Source organism: Limulus polyphemus, unplaced genomic scaffold (genome assembly GCF_000517525.1).
Source record: "Limulus polyphemus unplaced genomic scaffold, Limulus_polyphemus-2.1.2 Scaffold64, whole genome shotgun sequence".
Taxonomy (NCBI): Eukaryota; Metazoa; Arthropoda; class Merostomata; order Xiphosura; family Limulidae; genus Limulus; species Limulus polyphemus.
This window is the reverse complement of record NW_013665674.1, coordinates 1,354,098-1,378,560: the sequence shown is the minus strand read 5'-3', so window position 1 is coordinate 1,378,560 and position 24,463 is coordinate 1,354,098. Positions and strand designations below refer to the sequence as shown.

Here is a 24,463-nt window from a genome sequence, read left to right as displayed (position 1 = left end):
GCTCGCCCTTTCAGCCATGGAGGCATTATAATGTGACAGTCAATCCCACTATTCGTTGGTAAAAGAGTAGTCCAAGAGTTGGTGATGGGTGGTGATGACTAGCTGTGTTCCCTCTAGTCTTACACTGCTAAATTAGGGACGGCTAGCGCAGATAGCCCTCTTGTAGCTTTGTGCGAAATTCAAAACAAACAAACAATCTTCTTCTCAAACAGGGAAGTAAAAATCCATTAGCTTGATGCCTGGAAATACCAAATTATGAATTCTGTCCTCTGTTTCACACATACTAGCATAAAGCTAGAATGGTTCTGCTTGCGCAAAATGTGTGAATGTGTATAAAATTTAATCATTAAGTTTAATTATTAAAATTTACAAAAATGCAATCTGTTAATATTTTTTTCTTTCAAAATTCTTAAATGTCAATTGCAACTAAAATTTTTGCAAGAGATGTAGTATGCTTATTGACAAAAGGATAATTGATTGTAAGATTTATACTGAAACACATATGCTTGACTTGGTTATAAACTTAAATTAAAATGCTCAGTTATTTAGTTTTGTATTTATAACAGTTTCTAATTTTATTGATATAAGATGAAACTGCTGCATTAGAGCAAAATAATTTGGACTTCCCACTCAGAACTCAGATGTTTGTGGCCTTTTTCCTAGGTATTATGAAAAGGGCAAAATGTTCTGAATGTCAGTCTCCTGTGTGGTTGTTTTGATTATGTAGTATATACAGTCTAGAAAACCTGCCCAGAGGTTATATATATATATATATATATATATCAGATTTCCTGTCTACCAAAAAAATCATACTTATGTGAAACTCTTGCTATTTATTACTGATATTTATTTTAAACTCACTAAACAATTTTAATTACAGCTGTTACAGGAATTTATTTGATACATGCTCCATCAAGAAGGTGCTGAACAGAAATTGTATAATTGGTAATCACTTTGTGTGTGTGGGAGGGGTAAAATAGTATGTGCATGATTCATTGGCTGGTAGGCTACTTTGACTCTAAAATTAGATTGAATAGGTTCTTATTAGTATTATGCATAATTAGAAAATGTGGTACTGTTTGAATAGTTTACTGATGAATTTTTTGGTTTAATTTAATTCTTATTTTTTATTTTATGATTTGACAACCTACAGTGTATATCTGGCTTAACTGTAAAATGTACAGTAAAATTAAATTATCTCACTTTAAATTTTAAATGTGGATAATGTAAATGCCCATTATTATTATTATTATTTAATATATCATCAAAAATAATCCATTAGATAGTTGCCTTTTTTTCAAATATGGGGAATATGAGCACTTGCTTTAGAACTTAAGTAAATACATGCATAAGTAGAAACTAAAAGCAGTAATTTACATATTTTTTCACAGTATTAACATGTGCACCTAAAATACAATAATTCATAAATGATACTTCTCTGTACCACGAAGAGCTATTATCTCATGCAACTGTCATGGAATTTCTTGCACATGCCACAAACCTTGAACAAACTCTCACCCCTATGTGTGTCTACATGTATTATGTCAGCGTATGATATAATCGTAATAATACTGTAGCTCTTCAACAGTAGAAGGATGACACAATCTATATGTGCAGTATTCCCCATGAGTACTACCACATGTTCATAGGCTCATTTTTCCTCAGCACTGCCGGTGTTTGGATGTATCTTTTTCTGTACTTTTTGAGTTCCTAGTTATCTTAATCAATTTCCCTTCTTTCTTTAGTGCTACATATTAATTACATTAATTGTTAATAGGTGATTAAATCAGCACTATAAAACAATAATGAATTAAATATTGCATTACTGTAATTGGTCCAGGTTGTCAACTTATTGTCATAACCGATAATGTCTGTGGTAATAGCACCCAAATGTGTTGGGGATATCCATCTATCAGACAAAATCCAAATGTCAATGTCAATCTTGTCAGCCATCATGGAAAATCATAAACAAAATCAATCAAATAAGGGTTTGAAGCTGAGTGCTTACACCCACAAAGTCTCAGCTTCTACTGCCTTTCACTGTCTATAGCCAGTTGTGGGAAGGCATTTACCCTTAAATTTCGTAAAATAGAAATGAATTGAAATATGTAATACAAAATCTGTCTCAGTTGTACTCAATAATATTCTAGATGTCTTATTTGAAAAAATACTGTTATCAAATAATCCGGATAATTTTTTTGGATTATTAAAAATAACATTCCAGTTTTGAAATGTTTAAATATTTTATATTCATCAAAAACAACCAACTTTTGTTAATATGGAAATAAATATTCCAAAATTTAAATTGACTAAAATTTGATGTAAAAAATATACTTCACTTTTGTATTTATAATAGTTATGTTACTTTCAACGAACAAGTATATTAAAAAACAGTGGGTATTCCAATGGGGTCGAATTTCTTTTCAAACATGGCCAACCTGTATCTGTTCTTTTATGAAAACTCATTTCTGAAACAGATATCAAATCCTAATTTATATACCTTCAGTTACATATATGATTTACTTCCATAAATAACTTGAATTTTACACCAACCTTAATATATCTGAAAGAACTTGCAATAGAAAGAAGCAATAGTAATGATATTCATGTAATTATTTATATTTAGACATTCATTTTGTAGAAAGCAGAGTACGGTTGACTATTTTCGATAAATGAAGGGAATTTAATTTTCCCATTCTTGATCTACCCACCCTCAATAGTGTTATTCTGTGTATAATGTTAAAAGGTATTGTTATATCTCAGTTATAAAGGTTTTATAATAGTTTGTAACAACAGTATTTTTTTCTATGGATAATGTTTTATTACTCATAAATAAACTGAAAGTAATGGATATAAAGACTGGCAATTTTTTTATAATAAATATGAGAATATTTGAAAAACTTATCTTTTGGTCATGGAAAATACCTTATGGAGACATTAGAGGTCATTAGTTACTCTTCGTTTATAAGAAGCTAAATTTGAAAATATAATTTTATTCAGTATACCGGGATGGAAAGACTAACTTCAGGTAGCTGGGCTTGCCTTGTAATCTTCAAGTGTTGTACTTGAATCAGTCTTCAAGAGAAAGAGAGGAGGTTGGGTATGTAAGAACTATGTAATAACTATTAAGGTGGGGTTTGTAGTTGTCTTTAAGATTATTTAGTTGGCGGAGGTTGGGAGTTTCACAGACCTCTGCATAATGGTATACTGCAGATTTTGAAACACATGCTACCTCACTTGCAGTGTTTGGAAAAAGGAATTATTTCTGACTTGTTATGCAAGTCATTTGCGTGTGTGTTTCTTTTTATCATACATACATGGCACTACAACATGTCAAAGGAAACAGACATGTGTGCCACATTCTACAGACAGTTACCCTTACAGTTTTTAAAGTAGAAATGAAACCACCCTAAAATTTCTACAAATACAAGAGTTTATAGTTTGATCTAGCATTCAGGAGATGACAGAATTTTTAGTGAGACCAGTTTTGATAATTAAAAGTGAAAAGGCTTGCAACCACTGGCCTAGAAGAATCCTTTTTGGAAAAAAGATGACTGACTTTGTTTATTGTAATTTTTCACCTATATTTGTGCGTTGCTGTTTGTAATTCTTTATTCATGTTGTATAAGAAATATTATAGAGAAAAGATCTTGTGGGTTTTCATTTAAGAAAGAAGCTTTACAGTGTGAAGCTTTCTTATACATTCCTTATTTAGTTTTAGAATTTCCTGTGCTGTTGCCTTTCAAGAATTGGCAAAAGTATGATTATTATTTTTTTTTAATAGAGTATATTGTTGGTTGTAATTTTTTATTTGTATATGTTAATGTACTCTATTAGATGGAGAATTATATGCTTGGGGTGAAAACAACTACGGGCAACTAGGAATAGGAGGAAAGGATACACAAAATTATCCTTGTTTAGTTGAAGCTTTGAAAGGTTTACCTATTGATCAGATTGCAGCTGGTGGTTCACATAGTTTTGTCCTTTCAAAATCAGGATCCATCTTTGGATGGGGAAAAAACTCGTAGGTTTTCTGTTTATTTCTTACTCTTAAATTTTGCAAACTTTAATAAGTATTTGTAAATAATTTATGGCTATTGGTTTGATACAATTTAAGATACTGATTAATATATTTCTAAAAGTTTGAATATAAAATGTGAATTGAGAAATTCAAAGTAATTATAGTGCAGTTCTAACTTGTATCCACATGTACTTTATAGATCATTAAATCTAGTATTAGAAAAATATCATAATACAAATATAATTATGTAAATTAACTTTAAATGCATTATCAGTTTTATTTATACTATAGAGTGAAAAGTGAAATATCACAGCATGACTTCTTATTGGTATATAATTTAAAGCCTATTTGAAAATATAAACATTGATAGTTGTAAGTCCTGATGATAATTGAATAACATTCATAATAAATCTGTTTTATTGTTTTCTCTAGAAATGATTAACAATTATTAGAGGGAATGGTATTAAGTTTTATCGTTAGCCACTGTAGTTCCAGTTTCATAGTTTCTATTACAAATGCATCCACATTGGAAAAAATCTGCATTAAATCAGGGCTAATGTGAATGTAAATGTGAATTTTAAATATAGTTGGACAATTTGCTAATTGATTAGTTGATGGGCTCATTAATTAATTATATTTGATTAATTGATTAGTAAAGCAATCTTCCAACACCCTCCTCTCCAACTATCATGCAATGCTGATCATCAGAGAGAAAAAAAAGGTGAGATAGCTACATCATTCTATCATGATATTCATCTTACTATTTTCAGCTAATTTTGATTTTTTAAAAGTAATTTTACAATTACCCTCTATGTGATATGACGGACATCTAACAGCTGTAATTTGCTCATTTTTTGTTCTAAAAACATTATTAGGGTAAAAACATTTGGCACAAAGTTTTCTTAAAGATGATCTAGACATTTTCTACTTGGCAAATTGCTACTGTCAACTAGAGACAACCAAGAAGTCATCATTTTGTTTGTTTTTTAAATATGCAGTATTGGAATTACCCTCTATGTGATATGATGGACATCTAACAGTTGTCATTTGCTCATTTTTTGTTCTAAAAACATTTTGCACAAAGTTTTCTTAAAGATGATCTAGACATTTTCTACTTGGCAAATTGCTACTGTCAACTAGAGACAACCAAGAAGTCATCATTTTGTTTGTTTTTTAAATATGCAGTAATCGTCCATTGATCGTGCATAATCAAATGTATTGATAATTAAATATCAAAAACATGTTTTACTATCACTAATAATGGTAATAATGTTTTTATTTAAAAGTCATCATCAATGTAATTAGATATAATTAAGTAGCCTATTAGCCAATTTACTTATTTATGTTGTTTGAGTAGGATAAATGCTTAAATATTATTCAATAAATAAGGATTTGAGTCATCAGAATATTTTGCTCTCACCTGCCTTACTCACTGAACTAAGATTATCTGATTTGATTAACATAATGAAAAACTCATGCTTAGAACCATTGCAACTAAAAAAAAGTGTTTATCAAAAAGTAAAAATATTAATTATAAATAAAGAGCCAAACAACAAATGTGAAATCAAACAAGTCTTCCTAATTAAAACAACACAGTCCCTTCTGTAAATCAGAGCACCTATGGATACTGAGATACCACCAATTTGGTAATAAACTTTATTACCATAGAAAAAACCTGACAAATAAAATATTTGAAAAAAAGAACATGACTAGTTTTGGCTTTAGACTAACTAACATCAGATTCAGTTGAATACATATTTCATTGTTGGAAATGAAGTAATTTTTCAAAATGTGCAAAAATGGATGCACAAGATTTGATCAACAGTACTGATGTTTGTAGAAAAAAAATAGAATAATGTCTAAGCTTGCTAGATGGAGTACTAATTTTAAACATTTTTTGAATGTGTTGTGAAAAATAATTTTTGTTCTATCAATGACAGATGTATTCAAAAGCTTACTCCTCGGTAAGCCTATGGCTAAAACTAGCTGTGTGTTTTTTTTTAGTCTTTTATTTGTGAAGCTTTTTAAGGGAATAAAGCTTACTAACTTTATATAAACAGTTGTTGAAAATGTTTAAGTATCTTCAGAACAGAACTGTGTTGTTTAAATGTATGCAGATAAAAGTTCATTTTGTCTAAATGTGCATTTTTCTGTTTTGATCTCCAATTGTTTTTTGTCATCTGTTATATTCCATGATTCATCTTTCCTCTTTAGGTTTCCTATAGTAACCCCAGATTTCTCTGGCAGCAGTTATATAATATTCTTAATTTCTATTCATTTTTCTTCAACTCTGTTCATCAATTATGATAGTTAGTATCTGAAGCCTATTTTGTAAATCTAGTTGAAATGTAGCTGTTACTTCTGGATTTTTTTTAGCTTGACATAATTAAAAGGTATAAGCATTTTTTCTTTTTTGCACAGTTTTATTTTTATATTTGCAATGACCAGAAAGTTATCAGCATTTCCCATGTCTACACCTTTAAATGATCTGATATCATGTTTCCTTACGAATTTCTTGAAATGAAAACAATGCAACACCAATAACCATTCCTGTCCCAGCATTACACACAAACTGAGGCCATTATCATTCTGTATCTCCATTCTGAATGTATCAATGTAACTCCAGAATTGATACATACCTTTAATGTCTTGTTTTGGAATTATATTAAGTAGATCTCACAGTTTAGGATACTTCTGTTACACATCACAAGATTGAGTTTACCATTCTTCGATTTAAAACAGTTAGTAGTCTCTCTTATATAGGTACACATGTCAACAAACTCGCTGCTAATTTCCTAGGGCATGACATAACCACTCCATGTGAAAGTATATCATATCAACCTGAAAACTAGTTTATCTTCAATTTTGAATTTACCTGTTACAATATGTCTGTATTCAGGAACTCCAAGAGCATCAAGATCACCTCTAACCGTTTCTTTCAAAAGTTTGATTCCTTTTGTTGTATCCCAAAGAGCCTAAACATTCCACGTACCAAACTTATATAATGCTTTGGAGAAATAAAATGGTTCATCCATTCAGTGAGACAGTTCTCTGATTCCCAGACAAGCTTAATGAAATCATGGAGTCTTGCTTTGACTCTGCCCCTCCATACAAGTTTCTCCCATCAGAACTAAGAATTTCACATTCACTTTTCACTCCATTATTAAAAATGTAACTACCTCTCATAGTGGGCTTTAACTAATTAGTTATTTCTGTAATCAGTAAACTTAAGGTGAGTGAGTGATTAGTCCACAGTACCCAAGACCAGTCATAAAACTGGTCACTTGGAATTGCCCATGGTTGATTGCACTAGTGTGGTGCTAATGTACTACCCAGGTGAGCAACAAGATTGCCACTTCCCTACAGAAATATGCAGAAGATAAGTTATAAAATGGAAATTTTTAAACATAAAATATTATGCTGTTGTAAAGTTAAACAAGTTATGTAAATGATAATTGACAAAAAATATTGAAGGTACAGTATGTATATAAATTACTATACACATACACATATTCATATAAGTAATATATATATATATTTATAATAAACTATAAATTTTCAAACATAAACAATTATGTAATGATAAAATTGAAAATTTTATTTTTTTAGCGGCATATATGTGTGTATTCACAAAAATACACATATGTAAATATGTGTGTGTGTACATAAAAATACTTTTCTACTGGAAAAATTAGCCTTGTTTACTGTAAAAATTTAAGTTGATAAGATATAACATTGTTGTAGTACACATACAGAAGTAAAATTATGTTATCAGATGAAACTTGCAAGAATTAGGTTTGCTTAATAACAGTAGGATCAAGTAAGAAATATTTGCAGTAATTGTGTTTGAAGCCTGCGTGAGGAAATCAGATGACTGGGTACATCTAATGAAGTGAACACAATCTTCATTCACAAACAAATGCAAAAAAATAATAGAGTTTATACTTTCATAGAAGTTGAGATACTAAAGATATTTTTGGAGAAGTGGTTTTTGTATTCTAAGATATTTTTTTTCTCATGTTTAAAAGCCGTTGAAAAAACCCTATAGAACCCATTTTTGCACAGTTTGTTTCTATTTTGTAAAGACAACAGTACTTTAGTACTTAGATTCTTCTGGAACTTCTTATGTAGTTAGACACCTCATACACTGAACATGGTTCAGATGTGTACCCAAAGGCACTGAAAGTACTGTGTCCTATTATTACAGTGCCAGCTCTGGTGAAAACGTATATGCGTGTAATTTTTAGTTAATCCTGTTAAAAAATTAATAAAGATAAACAGGAACATATGAATGAAAATGCTTACTTTCTCATTATATTTAATTCTTGCTATTTGTTTTGGAGGTACTTTCCATAGCTTAATATCAACTTTCTTTTTCTGTTCAAATACTGAAGTTTTAAAATTTAGTCTATTTTTTATACATGATTGGATATTTGCCAGCTGGCAAATGTTGTTTAAAACTTTATTTTACACATCTATATTTGGGAGATAAAACAGTGTAATCACATTCAAGAAAGATTAATTAATTTACCACATTACTGATATTTCTGGATAAATCTGACATGAATTCTGTGCTTATTATCTTAAGTTGTAAAGTTTAAGAATTTTTTAAGTTTATATTAATTTTTGGACTTCCTCATCTCACACAACAGCTATTACTCGACTGATATGGTTTATTTTCCTTTACCCATCTAAGTATTAGTCTGATTTATTCTTTCTTGCTCCAGTCTTTTATTGCCCTTGCCGATATCTGTCTCATGACACTCTCCACCTACATCAATGCGCCCTCTATCCTGGTACTTATATAATCACCTCCTTCCGATAATATTGTCACTTTTTCTCGATAAAGCATTCTCGAACAGGTTTCTCTGTAGTATGACCATTGGAGATATTTTGATTGTTCTTCACGTTACCTATTTGATTTTCATTTGGCAAGCCGATATACTGTATGAATTCCCGGTTTAATGTGTTTGGCATGGAGGCAAATCAGGTCTCTCCTATCCCACCTCTGATATTCAGCATTGCTCATAAATTGGGGGGAGTCACTCTCAGTTGAAGCTGTCCGTGACATTACCCATAGTGAGATGGAGACTTACATTCAGTCTGGCGGTGTTTCCCCAGGGGGCTCTGAGGCTGCACTTGTGGGCAATCCTGGACATTCTGGAGAGAATTTAGATTCGCTTTTTCCAGCACCTTCCTTTACTCAGTTGGCTTCTCATGAGGCCAATTTGGATCAGCCATCTCTGATTCCTTTTCTTCAGGTAGTAAATCGAGTGTGAGATGTCTTGAGTCTTTCCCCAGTTGCTTTTTAGTTTGCTCCTTCCTTAATGCCAGAAAGGTCTGAGGGTGAGTACTTAGTTCTCCCTCCATCCCATCATATTTTAGTTCATGCAGGGAAGTTTACTGCTCAGTTATGTGAAGAGACAGCTATGCCTTGTCTGCCACGTTGGTCAGAACAACATGCTTTAGCCTACCACTGCCAGGTGGAAGCATATTTAGACTTTCAAATAATAGATCCACCCCTGAAAATGTGGGGATCCAGATAGAGTGTGTGTGGTCATCCTGAATAGATCACAATTTTCTAGGATTCATCTGACCCCAACTGTGGTGCCGAGATATTTATCATCCTACACCTTTTTTTGGAAGTCTCTCAGCAATTGTCACATCAATTTGATGATGAGATAGAACCATTGTTAGCATCCAGTTTGGTTTGATTGTCAGCTTCTGCACTTTACCTACTCTCTTGGCTGATATATTGTTGGGATTTGTTGGGTAGAGATATGTTGTTGGAGAGCATTCGTCTACCTGCTGCTGCCATCCATTAGTTATGCGAGGCCCTCTTTCTCTGATCCTTGATTTTTACAGGCATTTCAGAGTCTTTGGAATCAAGGGATGATGTCACCTGTCTGCAGTCATCCCTGTCATCATTGGCTTCTTGACTCGGCACCTGCAGGCGGTCTTAGTTCCACTTCTATTCGAGTGTCCTGATCCCTGATATCAGCTCCTTGGTCCTTTGGTACCCAGAATAGATTCAGCGTGACTACCATATGCCTTTGGGGGCTGTTTGAACTTGGTTTTGAGAATTTTAGGATGTGTGGAAAACCTTTACTACAGGTCTTTGCATCAGGATTAGTCATTCAGTTCACATCTCCACCACCATTATCCCCAACCTGTAGTGTCTTGGATTTTGAAATTTTGTTCCATGGCTATCAGAGGTTTGTTGGTCAAGGTGGCATAGAGAGAGAGTCATTCCAGTTCTTCCAAGGTTTTATTCCTGTCTGTTTGTTGTGGCCAAGAAGATGGGAGAATGGCATCTGATCAGCGATCTTTCTTGTTTAAATCAGTTCCTGGATTCTCCAAAGTCATTCCTCATTCTATGTTGGCATTTTTAGCCAGGACTGTGGATGATCAAGTTTGATGTCACTGATGCATATCTGCACATTCCCATAGAGGAGTTGTATTGTTACTATCTGTATTTGTGCACAAGGGTCAGGTGCAGCAGTTTAGAGCTCTGCTCTTTGGACTAGCATCAACACCATATGTGTTCTGCCAAATTGTAGGAACCTTTTCTTGTCTCCTCCATTCCCTGGGCCTGTGCACACACCATTACATGGACAGTTGGTAACTGCTGGCACCATCTCATCTGTTAGCAGAATGTCACACCCAGATACTGCTTCCTGAAGCAACCAAGGCAGAATTTCATATGAGATCCGAGAAATCTCTTCTCACTCCAACACAATATATTGTCCATCTGGGTGTCTTTTTTGACATGTATCTTAGTCGGGCTCAGCTGACTTCCATCCCGTTCTATGCTGTTGAACAGGCAGTCTGACTCTTACTCATGTCTCCTTTTCCCACTGCGGGGATGGATCTTTTTCTTTTAGGGGTGTGGGTATTATTCGATTACCTCCTTTCTTTGAGACCAGCACACATGAGATCCCTTCAGTGGTCTTTACATGACCAATGAATCATGAACAAGGATCAAATGGATTCCCCAGTCTCCTTATTCAGGAGTGGGTAGATCAGAACATTACTATGACAGGTGTTCCTCTGCTGCCACCTCATCCAGAGATCCCTCTTTTCACGGATACCTTGCTTCAGGGATGGGGTGCATATCTTCTGTATCAGACCCACTCCCATCATATCATTCTGCTAGCTTGCTGGGGGTGATGAATTTGGTGGATCAATTGTCTTGACTCTACCGGTTTCTCTCGATGGAATGGATACTTCATCAAGGAGTTTTCCATTGTATTTGCTGTTGGTTTGGCACACCAAGGATTGATACATTTGTTACTCATTGAAACACTCAACTACCAGCACTTTGGTCTTCTGTACCTCATCCTTGGGCATTGGCAATAGATGCATTCAGTCAGGGGTAGACTGGATTGTACCTATATGCCTACCCATTGATTCGTCTGTTACCCAGAGTTCTATAAATGATTTGTTCAACTCCTTGTCACATTCTGTAGGTAGCACCGGATTTTCTGGCTAAATTATGGTTTCTGCTTCTGTGGTACCTTTAGAAGTGCTCACTTCTTTGGCTGTTTCTGTTGAAGCAGACATAATCTGACATCTTACACCCATCTATCCTGAAGTTTAAATCTTCATGGGTGGAGGTTATGCTGTCCTTCTTATGGCATTGGGGTTTATCTTCTAAGGTTGTCATGTACCTGTCTCAGTTTTTGTATTCTCCAACAATGGACATTTATCAATGGAAATGGCACACATATTGACAATGTTGTATTGCAAGGAGATTGAACTCACTTTGTCCAGATGTGCCAACCATAGCTCGATTATTGACTTGACTCTTTGACAAGGGTTTCACATTTTCCACAATCACCCTATATAAGGCAGCCTTATTGACTACCTTTAGATACTTGAAGACACAGAAATTCTCCTGTGCTTTCTTGTCCCCTCAACTTGTTTCGGGTACTTTGTCCCAAACGACCATTTCAGTTACTTAACTGGATTTTAAAGGTGGTATTACATTTTCATTATATTATATTTTTTGTTGCTGGTGGCTTGCAGACTTTGCTGGTTCCTCAGGACTCCCCAATGTGAATTACCCTCCCTATTCTACTAGTGGAACTAGGGAGTCCTTACCACTCCCGGTTTCCAATCTCTGGGGTAGTGGATAGTGTTCAAGTGACTTTCCTCCTCTATTGGAGAAGAGGGTGAAGTTTGGGGCCCTCCTACCCAGGACCCTTGATGTTTTTTTTCCCAGATGTCGGTAGGAGTGGCACCAGCATACACAGGAGCCTTCTCATAATATCAGATCAGATTTGACACTCAGCTATCCAGTAGGATTGGGTGTAGTCCTCCTTTTTGATCTATATTGGTTCAGTACATTGTTCATGGAAGAGGGTCCTTTGTCTACTCGAAATTCTGATTGCAGGGTGGTCCCATCTTGAGTCCTTAATTGAGCACAGTTTGTTCACGTCCTCCCCATAACTCTGGGGGTAAGTGGAATTTACCTTGCCCACATGATTGGGGAGTGAGGATGACCATTCCTATATCCAGACTGGATGAGTTTTGTTTCCTCAGCTTGAGTATGGCATACAGGATCGTGTCATTCTGAGTTTTGGATGTTGCCTTTCAAACTTCTTCAGGTTGAGGGGAGGGTTTGTCCACTTCTATGTTGCTTACCTTCTCATTGTGAATCCAGTGGTTCGGAATGCATTACTCTCTAGCTACAGGTTGGGAACCACTCACAAGTATATGTAGAATGTTGTCCAAATGCCCTAGCCACCAACATGTGATTTAGGGGCTCTGGCCCTATAATTCCAACTTCAAGCAGTGGGACCTTGGCTACCTGGCTAGGGTCTGGCCAGTGGTGATGACGAATCACGTCAAACTCCACCTGCAGTGCATGATTTAGTATTCAGGTGAATAGCATACTTGTACTGGATGTAGTGCAATTCCCCCACTAATCTTATATTTCTTTTGGCATGCCCATGCAGATGCATTCTGTATGGATATTGCCCTCACAGGCCCCTTCACCTTATCAATGTGGGATTCTAGCTGTAGTGTGAGAGGAGGTAAGTATGTTTTGGAAGTTAACATCTTCTTAAATCAGAAATGTATTTCCAATAATACTTAATTCCTTTCACATTCTCCCACCCTTCCTCCCCACTCAGAGCTAGTGTTAGAGACTGTAAATTAGGTCAGTCTGTAAAAATTGACAATATTATCTGAAGGAGCTGCTTATATACAGTAGCAAGATAGAGGGTGCAGTGACATAGGTGGAGAGTGTCACGAGACAAATATTGCCAAAGGAAATTAAGTGGGAAATAAAAGACTGGAGTAAGCAAGAAAAAATTAGACCAATGCTTAGATGGGCAAAGAAAAATAAACTGTGGTGGTTGAGTAATAGCTATAGTAGGAGAGGAGGCAAGTATTATTGGAAATACATTTTTGATTTAAGAAAATGTTAACTTTAGAATTACAACTAGAAAATTATTAGGATAATAGTAAAGAAAAACTTGTATATTAGTATTTGTTGTAATTCATAATGTGTTCGACTTATTTATATATTACAGCGATTGAAGTAATGAAATAAAATCACATTCACTCGAGGGAAAGCTTTAAGGAATATTACTTTTCCTCATATAAAGTTGAATTTCATCATGAACTATTTTTTATTTAATCCATGAAATATGTTTTCATTGGTCATAACTAAAGGAATATGGATGGACTATGCATTCCTTATTAAGAAAGCCAACTAAAAAAAAACGAAATTCCTCAAACAAAGTTAAATTCCTTTGGGAATTCAGGAATGTAATATTTTGATCCCTGAATTATTGAAAACCATTGATCAGTTGGAATGTTTTATATTTTTTACAGATGCAAGTGGCATCTAAATTTGAAATGCAAATAAATTTATTTTGAAATCTGAATTTTTTTAATTGTAGATTTGGACAGCTGGGTTTAAATGATACAGAAAATCGCAAAGTTCCTACTTTATTGAGGCAGTTACGGTCACAGCGTATTAAATACATCTGTTGTGGTGAGGACCACACAGTAGCACTTACTCAGGTGAGTGACTCTGTAAATGCTATTTTTTTTTTTGCTGTGGAACAACACACCAATGATTTTAACTCTTAAGAGTTTCTGACTGGTGAATAACTGTACATTTTTACATTTGTAATAATAATGTAACCCTTGACCTACTGTACAATCAATTTATCTACAAATAACATATTGGAAAAAGAATTACTTAATGTAACAAAACCAGAATGCAGAATTAAAATAGCATTGGCTAAACAAAATGAACATAATATTTGCAAAGTTACTTCAATATTTTTTTTTTATAATTATAAAATCAGATCATTGAATTGGGGCAATAGAACAGCTAAAATGTATCCTATTTGACAAATACATTAGAATAAATCCAAAAAGGCAAGAATGTAAAATTAGATAAAGATAAGAATTTGAGATGAACATGTATTTAAATCTAAATAGCTTAGGTTACCATTATACAAAGAGACTTTTTTTTTTTATCAAAGCTGTGCCATGGTTGTATTTTCATAGATAAAAATGACTTGGAGTAGTTTGTAGCAATGAAATCTTAAAGATTATTTTTATGAACAAATTTTGAAAAGAGAAATTAGAATGTTAGTGAAGCAAGGAAAGGTGTGATTTCATGATTTCTGTATGACTGACTACCTACTGCATATTAGAGGAAGTGAGAAAGTAAACAGCTTGTTATCAGGAGCAAGTAAGAACACAATGGTTTATATTTAGCTAAAGTAAGAACCTCACTTGTAATTTGTAAACATGATAATTCACATGGATTGATGTCTACAAAAGTTACACAAAAGCTATGTTGACAAGCTTCTCCCAAAGTGCACAGCTTAACAAAAGACCAAGTATGAAAAGCTGTATGAGCAGTATTTGGCATGTGAAAAATGGAAGTCTGTTGTCACATTGGACAAGTCGTATGTTTACATGAGTCCCTAAAAAATTCTCAGCAATTTATTATCATCCTGTTAGTGATATGATATATTAAAATGGTAAGGAACATGTCACATAAATTTTTACAAGAGATTTGTGGCATTTGATGTTTTTTTACAGTTTTAATGATAAGTTAAACATCTGAAGAATTGAGAAAATGCCAGTCTAAATTTTTCGTACTATTTGGCTAACATGTTGACTGGACACCACTATATTGTAAAGGAATACCATATTTGTTTGAACTGTATATCATTAAGGTGTGACTCTATTAACAGAAAACATCCTGGATATCAGTGAGATGTGGCTCCATTGAGAGGAAACATCAACATCCATCCAAGTAAACTTCGGGTTTGAATCCCCATCCCACCAAACATGCTTGCCCTTTGTCCTTCTGGCTGTGGGGGCATTATAATGTGATGGTCAATCCCACTATTCATTGGTAAAAGTGTAGCCCAAGAGTTGGCGGTGGGTGGTGATGACTAGCTGCCTTCCCTCTTCTGCAAGATGCAAGTACAAATGGGAATCAACACTATAATTTTTACAGCAGAGCTGATGATTTTGGTTCAAATCTGTGTAATAACATGAAAGTATTTCCCAAACTTTAAGCTGTGGGTGTAATATAAGAGTGACAGTCAATACTTTGGCATGGATAGCGGGTGGTAGGGTGTTGCTGACTAGCTGCCTTCCCTACAGTCATTTATTCAAAAACAAAGATAACAGCATATAGCTGTAGCAGCTTTGCCATAAATACATACCATTCACAGACATTTCTCATTAGATTCTGTGCCTTTGGGCTGCACACAGTGTATCGACTATGTAAAGATGATGGACAACACTGATCTCAGTGTATAGTGCAAAAGCCTACAACAGCAGAAATTACCAGAACAATCACATAGAACAACATCAGTTATGGAAGAAGAGGGTGTAAAGCTTAGGTAGTCAACCATGTACAAACTCCAAGATGATGAACACCAATTTGTACATGTGTGCACATGTAAAGGGTGATAGTAGTGGAAAGTAATGAACAAACACCTGGCCAGATATATATATATATATATATATACAATATATACATTTTTTGTGTATGCATACAGTACAAACAAAATGCACTGCCCTGTTGGATATGACTGGATGTATAATTTTGTCCTACCCATATGTCTTGGCTCTAAGCATGTCCAAACAATTTTATATTTGGAACTCTGTATGACTGTGTCAGTTTCATTAATTGTGGATGCAATCTGTAAGTTTTACATCCTGTTTCATGGGCTACTTGTTTATGTGCACTGAGCAAAGCCACAGCTGTTTTTGTAAGCCTCCATTGATACCCCTTTTAATGTGCACATCACAGAAGTTTAAAAGGTCAACAAAACAATTATCAGTATTATAAATGACCTTCAGTAAATATCGGGCATGTATAAGCATTGGATTTTTAATTTACCTTTTGAGGGAATGATTTTCAATTAATAATCAGAATTTACTAGAATTTTTAAACAATTGCTAAATTCATTAACATGTACAAGAGATTGTTAATTTGATAGATAATTAAGTCCCTTGCCTTTTAAGAGTATTTTTCTTTCGCTTCTATACTTGAAGAGTTAAATTTTCCATTTCATCAAATTATTTTTAACTCAATTTCAATTTTCATATTTTCATTGATTTTTATATTATGGGGAATGAATCTCATAATCTATCATAACATACAAAAAAGAGTGTTAGTTTTTGAAAATAGTAAACCAAGTGCATATACACACTCTCATATAAGGAACTAAGTATGTATTTATAAATCCTGAAAGACTTCTAAAATACACAAAAATGAAAAATCAAATAAATGTTTTGACCTTTTGTAATTTGCTTTGAATTTTGTGTCAATGTGTAATATAGATACTAGAAAAAAAGTGCAATGATAAATTGAAGTCCAAAGATACAGCTTTTGAGTGGTTGAGTGGATTGTTTATTTTTATTTAACCTTCTTATGATGTTTTGACCACTCGTGTGGCCATCATCAGACACAAGCACAAGCACTTTGTTCCAATTCAGAAAGCACATAGGGTGACACTTGTGTTTTGATATAAATTAGGTTTTAGTTCACGATTATTAATTAATGCTTTTATTCTTCTATTAATGTTGTTCTCATTGCATAATATTTATATATGTACATATATAATATGTATAAGATTTAGTTAGTTAGTTAGTTTCAAAATGTTTTAAAATTTATTTGATATCTTGTTTCTAAGTGTTACAGTCTTGTGTACTTCATTCATGTTTGCTTATTTTCAAACTATTAAAAATCTGGTTTTTAATATAGGTTTTTATAAATTCTGAAATATACTTGTAAATTTGTTTTATAATCTTGTTTTGTAAGATGCAGTGTTTTAGTGCTTCTTAATATGCATGTGTATGTATAAATGTACATCAGTTTACTTTGTTATCTTTTTCTCTTTAGGATGGAGGAGTTTTTACATTTGGAGCTGGTATGTATGGTCAATTAGGACATGGTAGTAAAAGTAATGAAATTCTTCCCCGACGTGTTCTAGAACTCATGGGCAGTGTTGTTACTCAGGTGGCTTGTGGTAGGTAAGTAACAAAATTAAATTTACTTTGAATTGCAACAAATATACATGAAGGTATTGATAGGTATATAACACAAATAACACACATGCACAAGCATACTAATGTAACTCAATAATTAGTTGCATGATTTCTTCATTTTTGAATTTTAATGTCATAATTAATACACTGTTATGTGCATAAATCTTTGATTTTTTTTTCTTTTTATAATTTATTTCAAACATATGACAATAGCTGGTTAGTTGTAAGATTGATATTTTATGGAAAGTTACTATGAATGACTTTGTTTTAACTGAATCATTCTTACTTTACAAGTGTACTACAATTTATCATCGTCGAGTACATCATTTACCTGAAAAAGTATAAATAAAAGTGTAACAGCTCAAATTAGTTCATATACTTAAGCAATTATATTTTAGATGAAATTGGATTTATTTGCTACTTGTAAATGGAATTAGAGTATAAATTATTGTATATCAGAATTGGCCTAGTTTAGTTTATCGTATTATTCATGTGTAGGGTACAGATACTGTAATTTATTACTTTGTAATTTGAGACTTTAATCACCTGAAAGTGAATAATATGAACATCTTCGAGATACGGTGTTAGGTAAGTTAGATTAGTTTTGTCTTACCTAAATGGCATAAACAAGGTTATTTGTGCCATTTTTATCCAAAAAAGAGGTGTAGATATTAATTATAGTATTAACCATAATTTTTAACTTCACTGCAGTATCATCCATGTTTTTACAAAATATAAGTGTTAAGGTTAAAAAAAATTAGAAACTAGTATTGATAGGTAATATTATTTTATACTTTGCCCATTTAATTTTGAGATCTAATACCAATTATTATTCAAAGGTATGTTATTAGGCAAACAGAAGCTCAGATTTAATGAAAGAAACTGAGGACAAAATTTTGATATTAGTATGCCATGACTTATGCAGCACAAATAAGAAACTGAAATTAATTATTTAAAATTATTATTGCACTAGCTTATTTTGTTTGATGAGCACCACATGTGTATATAGAAAATATTTCTAATAAATATGAATTGTGTGAGTAAAAATTTGTTGAAATAAGGTATATGCAAAACAGTATATATGTTGCAATGTCTAAACATGTAGTTAGGCCTAAATAAAATGTTTTTAATTGTGTACCAGATTTAGTGTTGAATATTATTTATGATTTTAACTTTATACACAAGTGCCAAAATACAATAACATAATTTATATTATTATATATGTTAATAGAGAAGAATTCTTTTTAATGCTAGGAGACAATTAATATTGTTGGTTGATTATATATATACACACACACACATTAATATAATTAATTTTTTTAACAGGTTTCATATTTTTTAAATGTTACTTTAACTTATTACTTTTGTCCCTAGGTGTCATACATTGGCTTACGTACCTGGTCAAGGAAGACTCTATACTTTTGGCCTTGGAGGAAGTGGTCAACTAGGGCTAGGAACAACAACAAATTATTCCACACCTATGGTCATACATGGCCCTTGGGTTAACCACTGTACAGATTTAGCTGTAATAACATGTTCTTCGAGTGTTTCTAATATTACATCCATACACCAAATTCTAAACAGTGAATTAAGTCAGTCACAGTCTGAGAGAAAAAGTGAAGACACATTAGTGTTACATTCTAGAAAATCTGAAAAAAATTCAAATGATATACCTGGAGCATGTGTTCAGTCCACTTCATCTCAAGGAAAGAAAACAAAACACAGTTTTAGTGATGAATCAGAATTAGGTTATAAAGGGACTGACCCAGTAGTGGAAATGGAATGGAGAGAGTCTGATCCTGGACAGAATGAGTTAAAGATGGAAGTAGAGGAAGGTATAACATTTTTTAAATTAAAAGTTGGCATAAATGAATATCTTAGATGAATCATTAACCATATCTTAGAACTATTTAAATTAGGTAACGTAGTGGATATTTCTGAACTTTAGAGACTGAATATTATATTACTCTAAAATGTTTCCCTGTATGAGTAAATGTTTTAGTAAATAAAATATGTGGCAGGCAACTTTTAAAAGAGTTGAATTGTTATTTTAAGTTTAATAAGACATGCTTTATTTAGCTGTGGCATTGTAACTCATAGAATGGCTCTGAGTTTTTCAAGTACAAACTTTTAGTTCATAGCTCCATCATTTCTTGACCGATTTGACATCTAATTACAGTTTTGGACTCAGAAGGTCAAACCATTTCGATTGATGTATTTGATCACATCCAAGGTCTCATAGATTAATTTAATCTAATCTTGCCTAAAAGAATTTCAATTTGAGGGTAGGCTGGTAGAGATCTTGATAAGTAATAAAATTGAATCAGGTATACGCACACCCCACACTTGGTATTGCTGGTGCACAAAAGTATACCTAAACAAAAAGGAAATAAAGGTCTCATAGGCTAATTTCCTCTAATTCTGCCTAAAACATTTTCATGTGCCATGGCTATTGAGGATTTCCTCATTATTTTTTTTAATCAGATACCAGTTTTCAATGGTATTTTTCAGATTATGTAAGTCATGAAAAGAAATTTATAAAAATCTCAAAATTATTTTATTATTAAGAGTGATCTAGGAAAGTGAATTTTTTGAGCTAACTAGATCATGAATTTTTTATTTAAGATGCTCTATTCTCATAAATATATTTTTATATACACTTCACATACCAGTAAACTATAATGACCTTCATAAGTCTGGAGCATCTCCAATTATAGCAGAGAATCAAGTTTCAAATATACAATATTCTACTTTTAAACACTTTAAAAACAAAACCAAAGATGTACATTTACTGCTATAATTTAAACAATGTTCCTCTTTCATAATACCAAACATTTCAGTATTATTTGAACAAGATCAAGTTTTTGTTTTCATAACATCATTGTCGTATTTTGTTTCTAACAAATTGATCCAGGATTGTGTGTGTTTAGTAATTGTCTCAGTTTTTTAAAACCAGTCATTTGCACAATCATCAGCATGAATATAAATAAGTTCTTCTAATATTTCCTCATCCATCTAATTTCAAATAAAAACTGGATATTATTTCCAACTAACTAATTAAATTGAAACCTGATCTTTAGCATCATAAGCCTGCAGTCTTATTGATGAGTCAGTGGGAGCACCAAACCCAGTGAAAATACCTGTGGTGGGTTCCTCATCATCAAATTTGAGTTTTTTTATATGTGTTTGATTTCAGGCAGGTTTTTAAGTTTGTCTTTTATTATATTTGTGAACTATGTTATAGGAGCTTGTGTTAATTTTTTGTGGCAGTTAGTATCATTAAGTGGGTTAGTAGTTTCAGTAACATAGTTCTTTTTGTTTAGAATATAAACAGAGCCAACTTTGACAGGAGGTTTTATTATAATATTTGTGTCAGATATAAAGTTTTCATGATCAGTTCTTACTTTAGAGATAAGGTTATTTGTATATTTTGAAGACAAAAGCTTCAATAACTCATTTTTTAACAACTTTAACCCTTTTGCGTTAGGCTCATGTAACTTGCGGAAATCGAGTCACGAATTTCACTTGTACACAATACATTTGGTAACTGAGATTGCTTAGTGTATCCTCTCAAAAACTGTTAAGATCATAAGTATCTTGTACTCAAAGAATGATATGGTAATTGTTTTTAATAAAAATATGTTATTTATCTATTGTAGTTATTTGCACTCAAACTCTTCAAAAAATTGAGTGCAAGGTGATTTTAATTTTAAGTATAAAAATACTTTTCTTCATCTTATAGTTTCATATTTCTTTTACATAATCTCTAGAACCTCCTTAAAGAATATCTAAAGTTTTTTAAGGTAACTATTTATTTTTCGTTTTCTCTATCATGTCACTAACTCTAAGTATTATCATCAATGTACAATGCAATGAAATAATTAGAATTAGGAAGTAGAACAAAAAAGTGCATACCTATTGGTTTTTGTAGAATATCTTTAAAGATTTTCCTTTCGTTAAGTTTGTAATTTCATGTCTTTTCCTTTTCCCATATTGTTAATGTTTAATATTTTATTTTCATTTCTTGTTCTTTACCACTTATTATTCATCTCAACATAAGTCAATGGTGCCCTCGAGGCATATTACAGTGTGTCTGGGAGACATATGCAACCCTTCAGCAAACCTTTTGTGCACAATGTAATATCATAAGCCTTGAGAACTAATGCCAGGTGTGGTGTATATTTAGAAAATATTCAAACCTTTTAGTTATGCATTTCAAAACATAAATAATACATAATTTATTAAAATATAAAAGTAAAACCTAAATATAATTTAAGTGTTACATGTATGTATATATCACCACTTAATACTTCACCACCTACTTCCATTTTTGAACATCTCACACAATCAAACAGGAATGCATACCCACCAAATGATAAGAAAAACTCTCTATACACATGTGTATAGTTATTAGAAAGAGCTCAACTGTTATTTTGAAATTGGTATGCAGTTGTCATCAAGGAATACATGTAACTGATTGCATAGACACATAGATTGCACAGATGTTACATACACTTGTGTATAGTTATTAGAAAGAGCTCATTTTACATTATAATCTAACAACTGTTATTTTGAAATTGGTATGCAGTTGTCATCACGGAATACATGTAACTGATTGCAGTATTGTTCGCTGCTTGATTGACTATGGTATGTATGGTTGTTTCTTACCTCAATGTGTTATAATTAGAGATATATATATTAAAATTTGTTTTTCATTACATTTTCCAAGGTCTTTAGGAACAATGTTTTCATTCACAATTTGTAGTTCAGTGTTGTGAGAATACCTCTTGGCTTTGATTTGATTTTTTTATTTTTTAGGAAAAGGGGGTTCAGTATTTCATATTAATTTATTGAGAATCTAATGTTAGTCAGGATTGCATTTATGAAGATAAATAAAGTTAGAGTTTTCTTTAAGATTATTAATAATTTTTACAGAAAATGTTTTGTGATTTTCATGAGTTTTAAAGAAATGTTTTCATAAGTTGGATGCCATGGATTGCAAAATTTACTATTGCTTAATCTTATTGTAATAGAAGCTTTCAGTCTAGAAGACAAGGCTGTTGTTGTGATGAAATGTTGCATATTGATCATAGTTTGTGTGTTTTTGAAATAGTTTCTGAAAATGTTTTATGTTAGAAAATCCATGTATGTTTTTTGGTGTATATTAAGTATTAGTAGTAGTAGGAGAAATGTGTTTCATTTAATGATGCAAGAGAAGAAGAGGACATAACATCCTGAGATTGGTTAAATTTGTTTTCATTGTAGGTAGAAAACTGGTAAGTAACAAAGAGATAGACGAGTTAGAAAAATAATAAGTAAGAAAGAGATAGATGGGTTGAAAGTTACTAGAAAAGTTTTATCAGTTGAAGAGGAAGAAAGAAGTGAAGACATAGACATGATGGAAGGAGTTGCTAATACATGGTTGATGTTAGGAGTTTTAATGGTAGCAACACAGACTTGAGTTTCAGTAGTGGGAAGATAGAATGTTAAAAATTGTTAAGAGGAAAGAATTTTTGAGTAGAAACAAACTGGTAAAGTAGAACTGGATTTAGGTTTAGGGAGTTAGTTTGCAAGGACGTGTGTTGCCCTTCTATTGGTGGACGGCTTTGGCAGCATGATATTATTATGCAGTAGCACAATTCACAAGAAATATAGGGGAGATTAGGTGAGAGTTGCTTAAAGACCAGTGGCATGCAAATCTGTATTCCAGATGCAGGGGGGAAATAGCTTAAGTGTGTGAAGAGGTATCTATCAGAAATACATTTCCAGGAAAGGAAAATGTTAGCTTTTGAGAGAAAATTGAGAGGAGTTAGTAGGGCTTATTGTAGATGTGTATAAGTGTAGAGTGGTATTGGAAGATAAATATAATGAATTATACTTCTCATAAGGGCCATTATATTTTTACTGTTACATTTTTTAATCAGTCTATTAGGGTTTTTGAAACAGAGGAAGAAAGTATAATAATATTTCAACCATGCATTAGAAAACCACACAGTTGACAGAAAAATTAACCAGTAAAATGATAATTATCATTTGTATGTATGTATTGTATAATTTGATACATTAAAACATTTGTATATGCATAAACACATTTGTTTTGGTTGTTTTTCCTTTGTACATTAGAACAGTCATTTAGCTGCCTGAAAATCATATTGTTCTGGCATGATTTCAGTGTTTGTTATATGGTATATCTTTATTCTTGCACCAAGGCCTAGATAAATAACTAACAGTATAATTCTTTCAATAATCATGTTATTTCTTATCAAAAACCCAATTATCATATTTAGTATTCGTGAAAGTCAAAAAATAATGTTTCATTTATTATTCATTTTAAACTTGTTTGTGGCTTTAAAAAAATCTCTCAAGCCCTTGTCATTAAGCATACCTTACCACTCCAAGTACTTTTAATGCCTCCACCACTTTTAGAAGCAAAGTGGGGCATGCTGATTTGCCCCTGTTTGTCCATTTGTCTATCTACCCTGATTTTGTAAACAGGATATCATGAAATGGGATGGGATGCACAGATTTTGACCAAACTTACACAACAGGTAATACATTCAAAGTTCTAGATCTGATTAGCTTTTGAAGGGCATGTGTCAAAGGTCAAAGTTACTGGTACATAGTAAATCTTCTCTATCCTTGTGGACACATACCAATACAGGATGAATGGATATTGACCAAATGTGTACAACAGGTACCAAATACAAAGTTTTAGACTTAAGTTTTGAAGATCATTTGTAAAGGGTCAAAATCAATTGCTATTAGTGGGGGTATAGGTTTTTGTAAATACAAATTGCACTTGTTTTTTGCTATTGCTGTTAACTGCTTCTACACAAAATATACCACCCACTTGATAAGAGTTATATATATATATATATATATATATATATATATATATAT

The 24,463-nt window shown here is 32.6% G+C and overlaps 1 protein-coding gene across 1 annotated transcript in view; it reads left to right on the top strand.

The window, feature by feature from the left end:
• LOC106464953 (probable E3 ubiquitin-protein ligase HERC4) overlaps positions 1 to 24,463 on the top strand; it is a 107,413-nt gene that overhangs the window by 11,108 nt on the left and 71,842 nt on the right. The window contains exons 5-8 of the mRNA XM_022393329.1: positions 3,838 to 4,024; positions 13,933 to 14,056; positions 17,418 to 17,548; positions 18,938 to 19,398. Of these exons, the coding sequence (XP_022249037.1) occupies positions 3,838 to 4,024; positions 13,933 to 14,056; positions 17,418 to 17,548; positions 18,938 to 19,398 (903 nt within the window). The remainder of the gene's footprint in view (positions 1 to 3,837; positions 4,025 to 13,932; positions 14,057 to 17,417; positions 17,549 to 18,937; positions 19,399 to 24,463) is intronic.